The following is a 17,967-nucleotide window of genomic DNA, read 5'->3' as shown; positions in this document are numbered from 1 at the left end:
GGCACGTAGCTGTAAAACACCCTATGAGAAAGATCCACGTGGCAGTTGTGCATTGGGGCTTTATCTGCTTTATTAGGCTGGGGCATGTAGCAGGAGGGGTAGTAGGAGTAGCAGTAGGAGTAGCAGTAGTAGTAGTAGTAGTAGTAGTAGTAGTAGGAGTAGTAGTAGAAGTAGCAGTAGGAGTAGAAGTAGAAGCTAGAAGACATGTCAAAATAAAGGCCTGAATAAACTGCTGAAGGAAGAATCCTGTGTCGTGTTTCCTTTGCTGGCGAGGGGACGCGGCAAGTCCATGTTTTCTTTCCAAGGAATTCACAAGCTGTTTTTGAAAGCAGTTGTACCATTTTCCAATCTCATCAGCAGTGAATGATGATACCAGTTTCTTTTTGTCTTTGTCAATATTTGTCAGTGTCTTTTTATTTTATTTTTTAAAGTAGCTATCCTAGTGGTTGTCAAGTGGTATCTCATGGTTTTATTTGTATTTCCCTACTGACTAAGGATTTTGAGAATCTTTATAACTCTTATTGGCCATTTGTATATCACTTTTGGAAAAAAATCTGTTCAAATACTTTATTTTTTTATTTTTATTTTTATTTATTTTTTTTCAAATACTTTATTTTAATTGAGTTGTCTTTTTTTATTGAGTTGTAAGAATTTTATATATTTCACATAGAAGTCCTCTTTGAGATATGTGATTTGCAAGTATTTTTGATTATTCTCTGTCCTTTCACTCGCTTGATGGTGTCCTTTGAAGAATAAAAAGCTTTTAATTTTAATGAAGTCCAGCTTATTTTTCTTTGGTTGCATGTTGATGTGACCCCTTATTTGCTTTTTATAGCTGGTTCATACTCCATTGTGTGGAGGCCGTGTACTGTATTCAAGCAGTTCCTCGTTTATTTACTATTACAAATAGTACTACAAAAAATGACTTTGTATACACGTTTACCAGTGAGATTGCTGGGTCAGAGTAAATGTATATGTAATCTTGGTGGTCATTGCCATTCCACTCCAACAATGGTGACATTTTCTGTTCCCACCAGTACCATATGTGAGGAATGCCTGTTTCTCGAAGCCTAGTGACAGCATTGCTAGGCTTCTGGAGTTTTCCTAGACAGAAGCATACAAATGGTGTATTAGGGGCTGGGGTTGGGGCTGGGGCTCAGTGTCTACTATGCAGAATGCTTGCCTCGCATATGTGGGGCACTGGGTTTGATCCTCAGCACTGCAGAAAAAAAATAAATAAGCAAAGTTTTTAAAAAAGAATTTTATTAAATAAAAAGGAAAAAATGCTGTATTAATTGTAGTTTAAAGATTGCCCTTCTCTAATTATCAGAGAAATTAAGCATCTGTGCTTAAGTTTATAGGTCTTTTGTAGTACTTTTTTACCCCTTCATATGTTTTGCTCATTTTTTTCTCTACTGGATTTTGGGCTTTTTCTGAAAACTTAGAGGTTCTTTATATATATTAGGGATATTAGCCTTTAACTTGTTATTTAAACTGCTAAATTTCTTATGTGTTTACCTATTTGTCACTTACATTTTTATCTTGTTTATAATACATTTTAGACATGCAAAGGTTTTAATCTTGCATGCTTATTTATTTTTGTGTTTTTGTTAGACTTTCCCCTTTTACTTTGCTTCTGGGTATTGAGTCAGAAAAAATATTTTCCCTGCTCCCTGACTTTAAAGGCATTTCCCTATGCCTGCTTCTTCATAATTTAACTTTTCTGACTCTGGATTGTATTTTTCATTCATTCTTTTAAATTTTCTGGATATATAATCATATTGCCTATGTCATTTGCAAGAGAGGTAGTTTTATCTCCCCCCACCCCAATTCTTAATTATCTCCCTTCTCTTATTGTAGTACTTCTAGGGCAGTATTTAGAATGAACATAGTGAGGATTCTTAGTTTTTTCCTTATATTGGTAAATTTTTCTACATTTCCTTAGTAAGTTATCTGATAATCTTAAGGCTGTATATAAAAGCTGTACCCCTCCGTTCTTACTTATTAGTTTTTACATGCATATGTTGAATTTTTAGGTACTTCTTCAGCATTTTCAGAGGTGATCATGCTTTTATTAGTTCTTCATTAATTACGTTAATATTCTTCCTAACATTGAACTGTGATTGCATTCCTGGAATAAAGAAAGCATCTTTAAAATTTTTAATGTGCTGTTTGTGTTTGCCAAAATCTAATTTAAGATTTTAACATGGACATTAGCAGTTTGTTATGTGTAAGTTTGTGCGTTTCTGGCATAGCAATGTTTTTGTTGAATTTAATATCTCTGCCATGCAGTATTTGCTTCCTGGAGACCCCCTTCTGATGCTTATCATTCTCTGTTCAGACATAGACTGGGCTTTTCTTGAGGTCTGCTAGAATGCTTTTGTCTGGGAATTCCCTTTGCCTCCTTCCAGTGTTGAGTCCTGAGTCCTGGACGACAGGTTGTCAGGTCTTTTTTTGGAGTATCTGCATGAGCATATCTTTAGTGAGCCTGCACTGATTGATCATTTGGATGGATTAGAAATTTAGGTGAAACAGTTTTTCCTCCAAGTTCAGGAGATGTCCATCATTCTGTGGCTTCTACAATGCTGCAGGACGTGGGTTACTATTTCACCCACGTCCATGGTACCATGGATGCCACCATGGAAGCTTGGAAGCTCTTTTTTTTTTAACCCAGTCTTGGTCTTCTGGCTTCTGTGCCCTAGCTTTCCTTCTGCATGTGCTGGCCTCTGATGGGCCCTTTCCACTCGCACATGCTTGTTGTTCAGTCTCATTACTTTTCTTGAGTCATTTCTGAATGACAGTCTCCTTTCCATTTTCTTTTTGAAACTCTTCTATTCACAGAGTGCACCGCGCTCCTAACCCTGTCTCTTGTGTCTCTGGTCTTGTTCTACTTCATGGAAGATTGCCTCAACTTTATATTCAAGCCTTTAGCTGAATGCTTTATTTGTCATATTTAAATTTTTCCTGAATACTCATGTTTATATTATGTACTTTATGGTTTATGGATACGATTCCGTGTCTTAACTCTTGTATGATATTCATCTGGAAATTTTTACTGTTCCTGTATTTTCTGATTTGAATTCCTGCCTACCCCTTTTTCTGTTTGCTTGATAAGGCCTCTTTCTCTCTTGTTTGTTTGTTTATTTATTTATTTATTTATTTATTTTTAGTTGTTGATAGATCTTTATTTATTTATATGTAGTGCTGAGAATCAAACCCAGTGCCTCACTCATGCCAGGCACGTGCACTATTGTTGAGCCCCAGCCCCAGCCCATCTTTTCTTTTATTAAGTAGCATTTTCTGAATGTCTAGTGGTCCTTGGCTATCTGTTCTATTTAAAGGTGAGACACTAGGAAGCCAATTAGAAGTCCTCTGTGTGGGCCACACTGCCAAGATGTCAGGTGGCCAGTTGGCTTTTCTGCCACGTTCCTTCAGACATCAGCATCTGAACATCTGAAGGTCCTTTCTCTAGAATCCCTAAATTTTCCAGAAAGCTGTCATTTAGATTGTTAGGCCTCTTGTGTGTGCCTGGGATCAGGCATCTGGTATTCACCTATTTTATTTACCTAAGTCCAGGTTACCTCTCCCAACCCATTGCAGTCTGCAAGCCCTCAATTGGTGTCTGTGAAATTATGCTGAAATCCAAGGTGCTCACTGTGAGCTGCAAGGTTTGATCTCAGCCCTGTCCCCCTCGTTTTACTGTAGTTCTCCCCATTCACTATATTTCCAGCCACTGTTCTTTCTGCACCTCAGGCACCCTGAGTTCTTTCCTGGTCATGGCCTACGCATGCTCTCCCCATTCTGCGGCTAGCTCTTTCTCATCAATGAGAACTACCTCAAACAACAGGCAGTAATCTAAAAATCTGTTGTTCAGGGTGCTCTAAAATCTGAAACTCATGGGCACCAGGGTGACACCACAGGTGGACGATTCCATACCAACTTCCTGGGAGGAGTTGCAGTCAAGACACCGCTGCACAGGACCAGACAGCTATGTCAGTGGCTGGAGGGCTGAGCACCCAGGCTTTATAAGATGGTGCCACAAAGATTCCCGCCTGTCACCGCAGAAGTGTCAAAGCCCACAGATGTTCACCACCAAGAGTGAATCTTTTTTTTTTTTTTTTTTGGTACTCAGAATTGAACTCAGGTGCTTAACCACTGAACCACATCTCTAGCCCTTTTTAGTATTTAGAGTATTTTATTTAGATCTCACTGAGTTGCAAGGGCCTCGCTAAGTTGCTGAGGCTGGCTTTGGACTCAGGATCCTCCTATCTCATCCTCCTGAGTTGCTGGAGTTACAGGCATGCACCACCACACTTGGCTCCAAGAGTGAATCTTAAAGTAAACTGTGGATCTTAAAGTAAACTTAAGTAAACTCGGGGGCAAGGCGAGTCCAGAGTGGGTCCATGGATTTTAACTAGGTAACCATGATGTGGGAATGTCGATTGTGGCAAGGATTGTGCCTCTGTGGGGACAAGGAATATGTGGAAACTTCATCTCTTCTGCTTGATCTTGCTGTGAATCTAAAACTACCCTAAAAGAGGTGTGTTCATAATAATAATTTCTAAAACATAATTTGAGGTAAGTTAAACATAAATCATAAAAAAAAGGAAAATACAACTGATTATTTCTCTGATTCGAGTGTGAAGGACTTGTAATCAGAGAAGCAATTGTGATTATTTGGATTTCAGCATCATTTAATATACATTAAAACCCAAGATATTTTAAGAAAATAACCTTAATATACCGAGAATACATAAATGGTAAAATGGTATGAGTATACAGTCAAATGATAACTTAAAATCACAAGCTTTTGAGGAAAGTTTTATTGCAGAGCCATCGTGAAATATTAAAACAGTAGGATTTCTTTTTAGATTTTATGTAACATTTGCACCCAGTGCCACAAGACATCCGAATACGTTTGGTGTAGGAGAAAGACTATTCCGGCTTCTTCCCTGCTGTGTCAGCTCTCTCTTTTCCCAGATATAGCATTCATTGTCCCCTCACATTCCAAGAGTGTTGTGCACATACCCTCCGAGCAGAGCATTGATTTTGCTTATTTTCAGGTTTCCCCTGCTTGCTCTCTTCTCTCCTGCTCGAGGAAGTGGGGTGGTGTGAGTGGGGACTGCAATGCACCTGGGCTGGTGGGGCCAGTGGACCCCAGTGGCCCCAGGACTTCTTAGGTTCACTTGAAGTCTTGTTTGGTTTCTTGTTTTTTTCTCAACAATCCTTTTGAGACTCACCTCCTCAGGAGTGACTTCTCCTGAAAGACGTGTGGGGCAGAGCCAAGGTCGGGAGTCGTATTAATGATTTCTACGAGTCTTCTTATCTTTCTTTTTGATGTCTCAATCTTTGATAAAACATAAATGAAGGCTCACTCTGGGGTCTTGTTATTTACATAAATATAAATGGAACACTTGAATTTAACAACTTCATATTGAAAGTTTACATATTCAAAACTATACTATGCACCTTGAAAGATAGTAGGTGTAAAAATAAATGAGACATGTCTTTTTTTAGTTAAATTAAAGAATTCTTTTGAGGAAATTATAATTATTCGTACAAGCAAAAAATATGTAAGAGATATATAAACAAATTACTATTAGCATACAAAAGACAGTTGAGTTTGATTCCAGAAGGAAAGATTGGTCAGGGTAGACTGCATTTGAACCCTAAAGCAGCAGAGAAATAATAAAGAGGCAGGGGAGAACATTTCAGGCAGAGAGAGAATTGCTTGACCAAAGGCTTAGAAGGGTGAAGTTTGGGGCATTTGGGGAATTGTGAACCATGCAGCTTCTTAGTAATGTAACAATTGTTCAGGCACAAACAGATTGAAAAGTCTCCTTTGCTGTATCAGCAAGGCCCTTAAATGACTAGCTCTCTGTATTTAGGATCTAAGAGACTCATTTCTTAAGATTTTTTTCTCATTATTGATGAACACCAAATTGCTATCCAGCCATATCATTACTCTTGAAAGAATTTTGTTGGATTGCTTTGCTGTATCCCCAGGGAGTAGAAGAGGGCCTGGTAGGAACAGGTAGGCTTGAGGTGTATGCTAAGTGAATGAGCACGTTTGGATTTCCCAGAAGACTCTGATTGGTCCTCCTGTAGAGACCTGTCTCAGTGGCCACTTAGCTCTACCACTCTTGTGGTCTGCCACTCACCTGGTTGCATTCGCTTTCTTGAGTTTTCCGTGTTCTGCTTGAATCCTTCTAACTAGTGATTGTCCCCTTAGGGTGTACCTTGAATCCAGGGTCTGTCTGCTGTCTACCACTTGGTTCATCTCCGGAATCTTCTACTTTAACCTTATGTCTGTTTTCCTGAGGTGTAGCATTATTTCATCCTTTAATCTTGACTTTAATGATTTCTAGAAATGTGACATCACCTTTATAGTTTCTGCTACTTAATCCCCACTACTTTCTTTTTTTGGTTCTGGGGATTGATCCAAGGGTTGCTTAACCACTGAGCCACATCCCTAGCCCTTTTTATTTTTTGAGCCTCACTAAGTTGCTGAGGCTGGCTTTGAACTTGCCATCCTACTGGCTCAACCTCCCGAGCTGCTGCCATTACAGGTGTGCACCACCACGTCCGACTTCCCACTGTGTTCTTATGATTGTTACAAATATAAATTTATAAGTAAATACTTATTATTATTTAAAAATGTTTGTTTTGCTGTTATGTTTTCTATAGCTCTAAATGAACTATTCTTTATTTTAGTTTGGTATTTTAAAATTCATTCATGTATCTTGAAAGAATAATTTGTAAGTTAAATATAAAATTACCTATACCTGTATATAATATTGTTTAGTGTTTGTTCTACATATTATAGTATGCTTCCTTAATTTACCATAATTAGACTTGAATAAATATGATACTATTTCACACCAAATACAAGAAATTTATAATATGATTTTCTTTAGTCCCTCTCCTCTGTTTGTGCTATGGTTGTTATATGTTTTACTTCTACATATGTTATGAACTTAAAGACACCTATCAGTTACTTTTCTTTATTTTAAACAATCATCTTTTAAAGAAACTGAGAAAATAAATAAATTAAGACATTAAGTTAAGAAAATAAATTGACTTTCATATTTTCTCACATATTTACCATTTTTCGGAGTTTTTTATTTAAATTTCTGCTCAAATTTTGCAGAGAAATAATTAATAAAGTAATTAGAGGTAAAAAAAAAAAAGATTATTTTTAAGCTGGAAGTAGTGTGTCCCTTGTCTGAGCACATGCTGGACCGACCATTTGTATGTCATAGTTAAAAATTTCACGTACGTGTCAAAATTTTTCTGCCAGTTTTAAGTTATTTTTGGCAAGGATCACTATTTATACATTAATTTTTTTTAAAGTTGTAGATTGACACAATACCTCTATCTCTATCTCTATCTCTCTATTTATTTTAACATGGTGCTAGGGATTGAACCCAGGGCCTCACATGTGCTAAGCAAGTGCTCTACCACATAGCCACAACCCAGCCCTTACATTTTAAAATACTTCATTATGCCTTGCACAGTGCATTACACAAAGTGGGCACTTATTAAGTTTATAAGAATAATTGAAATTTTGTTATTTTTATCTGAACAATGTGAAATTTTATTTGTGCAATCTGTCAGAGCTGTTATATTACTATAGTTTACCATTGGATGTCACTTTCTAATTTATACGAATAAATTAGAATTATTTATTATTCCTTGCCATTATGCTTTTCCAGCTCTGGAAGTTGGCTCTCCTGTATAAGCACACTTCATCTGAAACATTCCTATATATTTTAAGTCCCTAAAACAGAGACATTCGTAAATTGTAATTTTTATTATCATTTAATTATATGTGTGAGTTCTGTGAACCAAATGATTTGTCCTTAGTTTTCTTTAAAACTTGCACACGGGCATTATTTTTTAATTAATCTCTCTGTGGAGCAATCACGGAGATAGGAACTATCTGATAGGAACTATCAGAAGTCAAAGTGGGAAGAAGCAGGGCATGCAGAGACACCTTTGGGTGTGTTAAGTGTGAGCAGGCCTCCTTCTGGGAGCTGCCCGATCCCACACTCACCAGAAGTGAGTCTTGTCAAGATAAGCTTCTGTGCAGCCACAGGTTTTATTCAGGTTTGTCAGAGAAAGAGTGGGACATATGGCTGTGAGAAGAAATGTCGAGGGAGGGAAAAAGGTGATACCCATGACTCTGAGCCAGTTGTGGGGCAGAGGAGAGTGTCAAGAACAAGTTCACACCCTCATCCCCTTCTTTTAGAGAATAGGCCAGGTCAGGTCAAGGTGGTGGCCTCCAGTCCCAGCTGTGATATTCACCTTGGGCCTGTAGACTGTAAACAGCGTCATCACCGTGTAATTTAGAGGCTTATGTTTCTGTGGGTATCCAGTGTAGGGCTCACCCTGGTGCAGAAGGAAGCGGCTGCAGCACCGTGGCAGACCCTGGCTCAGGGCTGAGGTCTCCTCTGTAGTGGTGCCCATCGGGTATGCAGGCGGTGATCCCAGCCTTCCCAGAGAGAGTTATCTGGAGGTGTGGTCACTCTTTTCTTCAATTTACCCAGAATATTAAAAGTTGAATAAAGTAGCAATGTTGTTTCCTAATGAATGCAACAAATACCATCCAACTAACATCTAATCCTAGGAATTTGTTCATTTCTAACAATTTAGAATTATCTAGTATGTTATCCCCCAGCCTGTCAAATCTCACCCCAAAGTAACTTATCTTTTATTTTCTGTTGTGTTTTTTTTAATGTTGTTTTCATATACATAAATTTGGCATTTTAAAAGCCACAACTATAATAAACTAAAGTACCATTTAGGACATCTAAATCCCATTTTATATTAGTCAAATTTCACATAGTGTAGTATTTAAAAATGAAATCTTATCAGATAATGTCTGTTTTAGAATAAAACTTAAGGTTTCTTTGTTTATTTTTGATAAGCTGGTACAAGGTGGCCACTTGTCCTTGGAAAGAGTATCTTTTAGCGTTTTGGATTTTAGAATGTCATTCTTCACGAAGTAGTAAAGTAATACACAGTGATGTGGATGGTAGAAAATAAATAGTTGGTCATGCTACAGCTTACATTATTATCATCAATAGTCAGTACCTCCTGACTGTTGTGTTGGTGGTAATTCAATTTGTAATCCATGTTTTTTGCCTTATGTTTTGTATATTACTACAGCTAAAGAAGTAAACAGGTCATGGCACGTTTAACAAAAAGACGACAGGCGGATACAAAAGCCATCCAGCATCTTTGGGCAGCTATTGAGATTATAAGGAACCAGAAGCAAATTGCCAACATTGACCGAATTACTAAGTAAGTAAGTTTAAACAAAAATATCCCTGTAAGATTTCATATAAGACTTTGGGGGAAATGTCTAAAAATTCCTGATCTAGTCTGCTAGTCAACACATATTGCAAAGGATTGAAGTCACTTTTTGCCTTGTAGAAATCTACAGTTACAGAAACATGTACAAGAACTTGTATTTAGAAGTTTTGTTAAGTATTAGACAAGTAAAATACCAATAAGTTCTAATTCAAGTTTTTATTTATAAACTATTTTAATTGTTAGAAACTAAGTCTTGTTTAAAAGGCTTTTAAGTCAGTCACTTGCTTTATACATGAAGCTAACAGTACCCTGCCGTTCATTAGTCATTTCAATATAGGATGAGCATGGTATGTGTGGTAAAAGACAACTTTTAGTTCGTAACCTACTAACAGAATCTGTAACAATGCCATTCTGTATTTTAGAAGATATATTGAATAAATGTCCCATTTAAAAAAAAAAATACATTCTTTTTTTCCCCTTCGTTTCTAATGCCATTTATCTTGGTAGCCAAAGATTCAGGATTAAAAAAAAAAAAAATCCAGCTACTTGATGAATACTGTTTACCTGTTCTATACTAATTATAAGGGAGTCTTCAATTTGGAACTTGATTTTGCTTTCTTACATTTGTTTCTCTGGGCACTTTTTGAAAGAATAATGCCAAATTTATATATTTTTTTAAACATTTGGATGAGTTTTTTGCTAATTGGTAGAATTTCTTTATATTTTTCCCTCCCACATTTGTTAAATACTGTCTATGAAAATGGAAAACAGCTAACATAAAAGCTAACTTCCATAAATGCTTTATTTGTTTTTACCTTTATTAATAAGTAACAAAAATTGAGTTCCATGTATATTTGTTCCTTCCTGGTGTTCTGCGAAGATTATAGGCTGTGCAGGAGGGAGGGAGGCTGGGGAATGGGTGGAGTGGGGAGGCTGGGAGCTGCTCTCATTGTGTACCTTCAGGAGAGTGTCTTAGGTTGGCTATCAACTCCTGGCTCCTGTCCTGCAGTAGAGGAGAGAATAGGAAACACTATGGAAAATGAGAACAGCACAAGTAATACTTACTTTAATTATTAAGTTTTTAAAGAAGCAAATAATATGAGGCATGGGAACTAATACAGAACAGATTACAGGAAGGTGATGTTAGTATAAAACAGTTTTTTAAAGATCTTGAGCTGTGGATGTAGCCAGGTAGTTGAGTACTTGCCTAACATGCTTAAGACCCCCATTACTGCCAAAGAAAACAGTATTTTCTTCTAGGTGAGATATTTTAAAAACCATAGTTTATATATATCAAAATTGCTTACAGAAGAATTTTGAGATATATTATTCTTTGGATTACATTTGACCTTAAAATCATGTAAGCTTGGCAGAGCTATTTTGGTTTCTCAGACCGCCACTTCTCTCTCTTCTGCATCTCTATCTTAGAAGTACTCCGAGTCCCCAGCATGAGTGTCCCTGGTCTAGAATTGCCTGCTGAGTGGGTGTGAGAGAACTGGCCCCTCAGTAGTGGAAGTTAGTGTTACATAGCATAAGCCCGGTGTCATACTGTAGTAAAGGATTGATAAATAAGATCACACTCATTTTGCATTATGGATTGTTGATAAAGCAACCGTTTTTCTCCATTAATTTAGGCCCAAATGGCTTTGAATCACATTTTTCTTCATGTCTTAAGGTTCATATTTCGTAAAGCAAATATGAATAAATGTATTTACCTACCAAATGGCCATGATTTTGTTGGTTCGTCTGAAGATAGAAAGAAAAGAAGGAAGGGAGGGAGGGAGGCAGAGAGGGACAGCTTACATATATGAGTGGGTCTGATGCCATATTTCTTTTTATTATGGCAGCTCACTGTAGAGCATCCTGTGCTTCTTGCATAACATCAGTATTGTTTGCAATTATATCCTTGCTGTTCAGTCAGCTCCCATGAGGAGCTGCCCAGGGAGTCACCTCACCTAGTGCCCTTGCTTCTTGGCCAGTGTCCATTCCCCTTGCCTGTGCTAGCTCAGAAAGCAGTATTGGACTGTGCCAGGAAATAGATCTTTGACTCTAAAGCCTAATGTTACTATTCTGCACTCTTTTTTTCCCCCATATTTTTTTTTTAGTTGTGGATGGACACAATACCTTTATTTATTTATCTTTATGTGGTGGTGAGGATGGAACCCAGGGCCTCACCTGTCCTACGCGAGTGCTCTACCACTGAGCCACAGCCCAGCCCCCATATTATGCACTTTTAAAGGTAACACTTTTCAAGCCTTAGTTTTATTTTAAATCAAGTTGCACTGCTTAGTCCAGTCAAGGCTGAACTCAGAGGTGTCTTTTAAACTTTAAAAATATCTTAAGCCACCACAGGCTGTAAAGAGTCCTGTAGTGGTTAGATCTCCTCCACTGTTTGACTGATGAGTGACTCCATCATAGAACAAAGGTCTTCTAGGCGACTGGCCCTTGGGGCAGGCACATCCTCCTTGTGGCTTACTTGGATGTGCTGGTTGGAGTCTTCTTGTCTTTGTTCTTTTAATCTGTAAATTTCTCCTTCATCTTTTTTTGGATATTTTCCTTTTGGCATTTACTTATGAAGGAACAGGGTTGGTTGTTCTGGTTTCTCAGGGTCTAGTGTTGCTGATGTCCTTGCTGTGGTCTAACTGAGTTATTGCTCAGTCCTGTATTTGGAAGGTACTGAGTTGCCTTCAGGCTTGAAGGTGGGGTCTGACAGCTCCAGGGTGATGGTGGGTCCTATTAGAAGGCACGCAATGAGGTACAGCGCTCACCTAGCATGTGTGAGGCGCTAGGCTTGATCCTCAGCACCCTGTAAAAATAAATAAATAAAGGTATTGTGTCTGACTACAACTTAAAAAAAAAAAAAAAAGAAGGCACACGATGTTGACTGCTTCTCATTTCCTGATTGTTGCCATTGCTGTTAGATCTGATAATCACTAAAGCTTAAAAATTTGTAATAGTCTTTCTTTTTTAAACTGGAATATGCTTCTGTAAAGAGTACAAGCTTCCCATCATCTGCTCTTTGGTTTCCCTGTGGCATAGTTTGTATAGGAACAGTAGTGTTCGAAATAGCACCCTCTACTGGAAATAATTAGTTTTTAAAGTAGCATATGGAATATGCATTTAAATAAATTGAATATATTTTAATCCAAATTTTACATCACCCTTATTTTACACACACATACACACACACACACACACACATACACACACACATATACACACCTCATTGCTTAGTTTTTATTGTTTGGGGCTTCTCTTAGTATGTTAGATTTCGTTTCCCTGTTCATTGTATTTCTAATTTTCTCTTGAATTACTTTCATCTTTTTAATTTGAGATTTTTAGAGTTTCCCTCCTTGTGTCTGCTGTTTATCTGTGGTGTTATCTGCTATGTGTTCACTTATGCATGCCTGCTAGTTTGTACCTCATTTCTGAAGTGATTTTCTTCAGATGTTTAACTCATTTCGAGACTTTGCAGTGTCTCTATAGCTTTCAGATCTTGTTCTGTTTCCCACGTCTTTTCTGGAGCAGCAGATCATGGTTTCTTGGGTCTTTTTAAAAATACTTTTTCTATTTATTTATTTTGGTACTGGGAATTGAACTCAGGGACACTCGACCACTGAGCCACATGCCCAGCCCTATTTTGTATTTTAGTTAGAGACAGGGTTTCACTGAGTTGCTTAGCACTTTGCTTTTGCTGAGGCTGGCTTTGAACTCACAATCCTCCTGTTTCAGCCTCCCAAACTGCTGAGATTACAGGCATGCCCACTTCTGTCAGCATCTTTGCTGTGTGCTTTGCTTGTACAGATGTGATTCTGCTCTGACAGCCAGTATTTTCCCTTGGTTGTTTTGATGTAAAATCAGTTTTCTTAAACTTGCAACAGGGAAGGTGGTTCTAAGTACTTTCCCTAGGCTTATGTCTCTAAAGCTCCCTTTTATGCCATTTTTATAAATTGCCAAAAATGTGTACTCTTACTTCCTGAAGTTTCCTGGGGTTTTCTCTATTTTTTAATCCCTATTTTTTCCCCCCTGGAACTATGGTTTCTTATGTTGAAGTTCACAAGAGTCTTGTGATTTTTCTTCAAAAGAAAAAAAAAAACACCGTTTTCTTTCAAAAACAGAGCTATGGCAATAAAACAAAACAAAATACCTTCCAGTAGAGGCAAATCTAAGGAACGTTTTTAATATCTGTAATTCTAGATACATTGGAATCCACAGTAATATATTCCTCTCTTCTAACATAGTAAGTTGTGTTGCAGTTTTAGAAAGGAATTCTGTAAGTAGAATTTGTGGCATTTTAAAGCATTTGAGCTCCAGATCCTCACCACAAACAAACAAAAACAAACTGAAGGGTGTTTTGGGATATTTCATCATCATGAATGTGAAATGAATGAGTCATTTTATCATAAAGCAAAAATATAGTAGTCTGGTCAGGGTTGTCTTTGAAGATAAGCAAAGGAATATCTTCTTTTTAATTCACATATCTATAAATGTTAAATTTTAGATGGCACATGGATTCATTAATTTTATATAATTTGGATAGTTATAATAAAGCTTTGAATTACTTCCTTACTTAATATGCATGTTAAATATTTATGAAGTATTTGTATGTTTCGATGACATTAGCCCTTGTTTTACAGCTCTTAGCTCAGGAAGCAAGGATGAAGAACCATGTGACAGCAAAGCCAGTGGCATGAGTGACGCTTGAGATTTTAGTCGCATGTGATGCAGCCCATTGTCAGGTTATTCCTTTAAACACCAGTAATGTTTTTATAGTCCAGTAAAAATAAGTTGTAGGCACCACCTCCTTTTCCCCTTTAATGCAGTTTATGTACATCTACTTTGAATAATTATAATATGGTCTTCAAGGTTCGTAATTATTTTAAGTAGTTGTTATAAGATAGTTTAAAGACTTGCTTGTGAACGAAGTTTGGATCTTGTGCTAGTTTCTACAGGTGTTATTGAGTAGGTAGTATGTTTGGAGGAGATAAATTTGTTTTTAATTGACTACTGGAATTAGCAATTGAAGCAGTGGCTCTGTCGGTTTCCTTCCTGTCTTGAGTGAATTCAATTCTGTTTCTAGGAGTGAGTACTTTGTGACTGGTATCATCAGACTAACATTGGATTGCAAGACTAGTCCCATTACTAGTTCAAATTAGGGCTTCCATTATTTACATGTCTTGAGTAAAACCAATACAGTTAAGGTCAAACCCCAGTTAGAAAGTGGGACCGCTGATCTTTGGGGGCATGCTTGGCATTGCTGTTTCTGAGTTCTCTGGAGGCCTCCTGTCATTACAGACAGGTCTGTATAGACCCAGACTGGAAGTCCTCGTGGGCAGGCTGTCCTGGAGACCAGGTACACAATTTCATTACATGCTAGAGTTTAGTGTTAGGAAGCCCAATTCCCAGGAATTGTTTATTCAATTAAATTTTTCTGTGTCTCTGTAAATTTCTGTTCACTTTTTTAAATTGCTGAAGAGGAGGAGAAAAGCCATTATATCAAGACCTTTTTTAGAAACAGAAGTTAGTTAAAAAAACTACTGAGCAGTACAGTTACGCCTTTGTGCACCCCTGAGGACCCTCACAGGACCCATCCTGCACTCCCTCTTCAGTTTGTATTGATTTGTGCTCCCATTTTGTGGAAGTAGATGGGCAGGTGTTATTATGCCATTCACATGCTAAGAGCCTTAAAGAGAAGCAACTGATTCTACAGAACAATACCCCAGTGATTTTTTCAAGTATGCAGATTCTTTGGCATTGGTCTTGCCTTGGATTTTCAGGGTTGGTTGGTTGTTTGTTTTTGACATTTCTTTGCAGTTTCGTGAAGTAGACGTAGAGGAAGCACCTAGGATTGTAAATAACCATTAAGTAAATGATGCAGTACCAGAGTTTTTTGTTCTTGTTGTTTGGGAGGGAAACTGGGGATTGAACTCGGGGGCACTCGACCACTGAGCCACATCCCTAGCCCTATTTTGTATTTTATTTAGAGACAGGGTTGCTTAGCGTCTCGTTTTTGCTCAGGCTGGCTTTGAACTCATGATCCTCCTGCATCAGCTTTCTGAGCCGCCGGGATTACAGCCATGTGCCACCATGCCCGGTGGTACCAGATTTTGAGAGTTACTGTGTGCTAGAGCATCTTAATCTGTTATGTTACAGACCTTCTTGAGAGAGTCACACAGAGAGTCCAGAATCCTTTGGGCAGGCAGAGTAGAGTCTCAGTTTAGACTGTTTAGATCAAGGGAAGAGCCTGTAGGATTTGAAGGGAAAGTGGTTGGAAAGAGAGTACGGCTACACTAGGAGGACCTTTAATGCTAGCACTTAGATTTTTAACTGGTAGCTGGAGGAGAAAAGCAGATGCTTTCTAAAATAAAGAAATGGTTAAAGTAAAACCCACCCATGTTTTTCCCTTTCCAGCTAGTCCGGTCCTCTTCAGTGTCTTTCGAGTCTGCTCTTCTCTGGCTCATTGTTTCCCCGTGCTTCTGCCCACCCTACTTTGCTTTCTGTCTGCCCGTCATTGTTGTCAGGGTTTTCCAAGACGTTGTTGCATCAGGTTGCTTCATTCTTGCAAACCTTTTTCTTTGCTCCTGTGTCCCCTTGCAGAGCATCTCTGGTCAGTGGGCTCTGTTGTTGCAGAACATTTTCCCCTGCCCATGTCACTATGTCTGCCTGCCTCTCTGCATCATCTGCTGCGCTCCAGAGCACTGGGCACTTGGTAGGTCCACTCTTTCCCTCCTCTGCCTGCGATGCCCTTTCCAGACTTCCTTTTTGATTGTCATCTCATAAATCTCACAGTTTATCAGTTTTTAAAATTTTAGGTATAATTGTTCTTAAAATCCTCTTGGTTTTTCCCATTGTACATGAAGTCTAAATACCCAAGCAGGGCATGTGTACAAAGCTCTTCACAATTACAGTCGTTAAGACTTCTTTCTCCTTTTCGTACCCAGCCTCTCCCAACTCAGTGGCCCGTCTGGTGAGGCCTTTCCCAATCACCTGAGCAGGCTATGGATTTTTCATTATGTGATTTTTCTTTACTTATGGACAAAGTCACACCCATTCTTTCAAGATTCATCTCAAATCTCCTCTCAGATTTTGATACAGTCCTCTGTATCATTAACCCCATTCCCTTTTCTATTTGCTATCATAGTAATATGTTTAAAATTCAATTTTATTATTTTTAAAAAGTATCTTATGATTTCTGAAAAATATTTCTGCTTATTTTGCTGATTATAAGCACCTTAGGGATAGAGAATGTATCTTTCCTGTGTTATCTTCATGTGTCAGTGTGAAAAATAGTAGCTGGGACATAAATAATAATATTCAGGCTGGGGATGAAGATCAGTAATAGAAGGTTTACCTAGAATTATCCAGGCCCTTTGTTTTTCCCCCAGAGAGAGAGAGGGAGAGAAAATCATAATCATGATTATAATAAATATTTAACTGTAAAAGTTGTTTCAAGGAGGGTTATAATAATTTATAATATTAAATGAGCCCTATTTCCTTATTTTGTGACAGGGACAATATTTTATATGATTTCTCATTTAATTTTCACTGCAGTACTGTAGTGTATGTTACCATTATATTCTCTACATTTTCTTTTTATGACAGTCTCACTGTGTTGCCACGTTGGCTTTGAACTCAGGATCCTCCTGCTCCGACCTCCCGAGTAGCTGGCATAGCAGGTGTGCACTACTGTGCCCTCCTTCCCACATTTTCTTTTACTAACTTTATTGTTTTGCTTTTTGCAGTTAACTCTTTAATCCATTTTTGGCTCTCATTATGTGGTAAAGATCTAACTTTATTTTTCTCTCTGTAGTGAATCTACTTCTTTAGAGTCTAAACTCGAGAGTCAAAAACTCTTGTAGGAGATATTTTAGGAGACCTTGTAGCCTGTGATATCACTGAATGATTTATGAGCAGTACCATGTTTTGCCCGCCCTCTGTCTGGCAACCCCTCCCACCATGACATGGTCTTTATGAAAAGGGTCTCTTATGTTTGGGTTTATCCCCAGCACTGAGCGCCAGTGACTGGCACGTGCTACTCACTAACAGTCTTCAGCAGTATATTGGGTGAGTGCAGTCTCTTCCTGTGGCCAGTTTGTCTTTCCAACAGAAAACTTAAAATCTTTAAGGAACTAGACTAGTTCTCGTATCAGCTCTGCTGTTGACTAGCTTTGCTTTCTTGAGGAAGTTGTTTTTTCTTCCTTCCTCTGTAATTAATGCCTTGTGTAATTACCACCTCAGTCAAGACACAGGAAGTTTTCATGACTCACAAATGTTCTCTGCCCTCTTTCATGGTTAGTTCATCCTGTCCCTAGCTCTAGGCAATCATGAATTTGCTTTCTATGACAGTAGAGGTTGAGCATCCCCAATCCAAAAACTGAAAATCAAAAATGTGCTGAAAATCTCAAGCTCCACATCTTCTTGCTAATTTCCCCGATTACTAGAGATGTAGAGCCTGTTCTCATATTCTCACTGACCCTTTGTATCTTCTTTTATGAAGTATCTCTTCAATCCTTTGCCCATTTTACTACATGCCGCAGCATTACCACTGAAGTATTGTGGAGTGTGTCGTACATTCTGAATACCAGTCACTGACAGACCCTGTACGCACAGTTCCAGAGTGAGATGACAGAGGGAAAGAGAGAGTCGGCA

At 38.1% G+C, this 17,967-nt stretch overlaps 1 protein-coding gene across 10 annotated transcripts in view; it reads left to right on the top strand.

Moving 5' to 3' along the window:
- Zmynd11 (zinc finger MYND-type containing 11) overlaps positions 1-17,967 on the top strand; it is a 90,605-nt gene that overhangs the window by 17,608 nt on the left and 55,030 nt on the right. For 9 of the 10 annotated variants that reach the window (XM_026412100.2, XM_026412126.2, XM_026412108.2 and 6 more), the window contains exon 2: positions 9,172-9,306. In XM_026412100.2, the coding sequence (XP_026267885.1) occupies positions 9,191-9,306 (116 nt within the window). In that variant the 5' untranslated portion in view covers positions 9,172-9,190. Of the gene's footprint in view, positions 1-9,171; positions 9,311-17,967 lie in introns of those variants that run through there. The other variant, XM_077802306.1, reaches the window with a different exon arrangement.

This window comes from Urocitellus parryii, chromosome 9 (assembly GCF_045843805.1).
Source record: "Urocitellus parryii isolate mUroPar1 chromosome 9, mUroPar1.hap1, whole genome shotgun sequence".
NCBI classification, from domain to species: Eukaryota; Metazoa; Chordata; class Mammalia; order Rodentia; family Sciuridae; genus Urocitellus; species Urocitellus parryii.
Note: the sequence above shows the minus strand (reverse complement) of the source record. Positions and strands in the feature narration are given on the sequence as shown.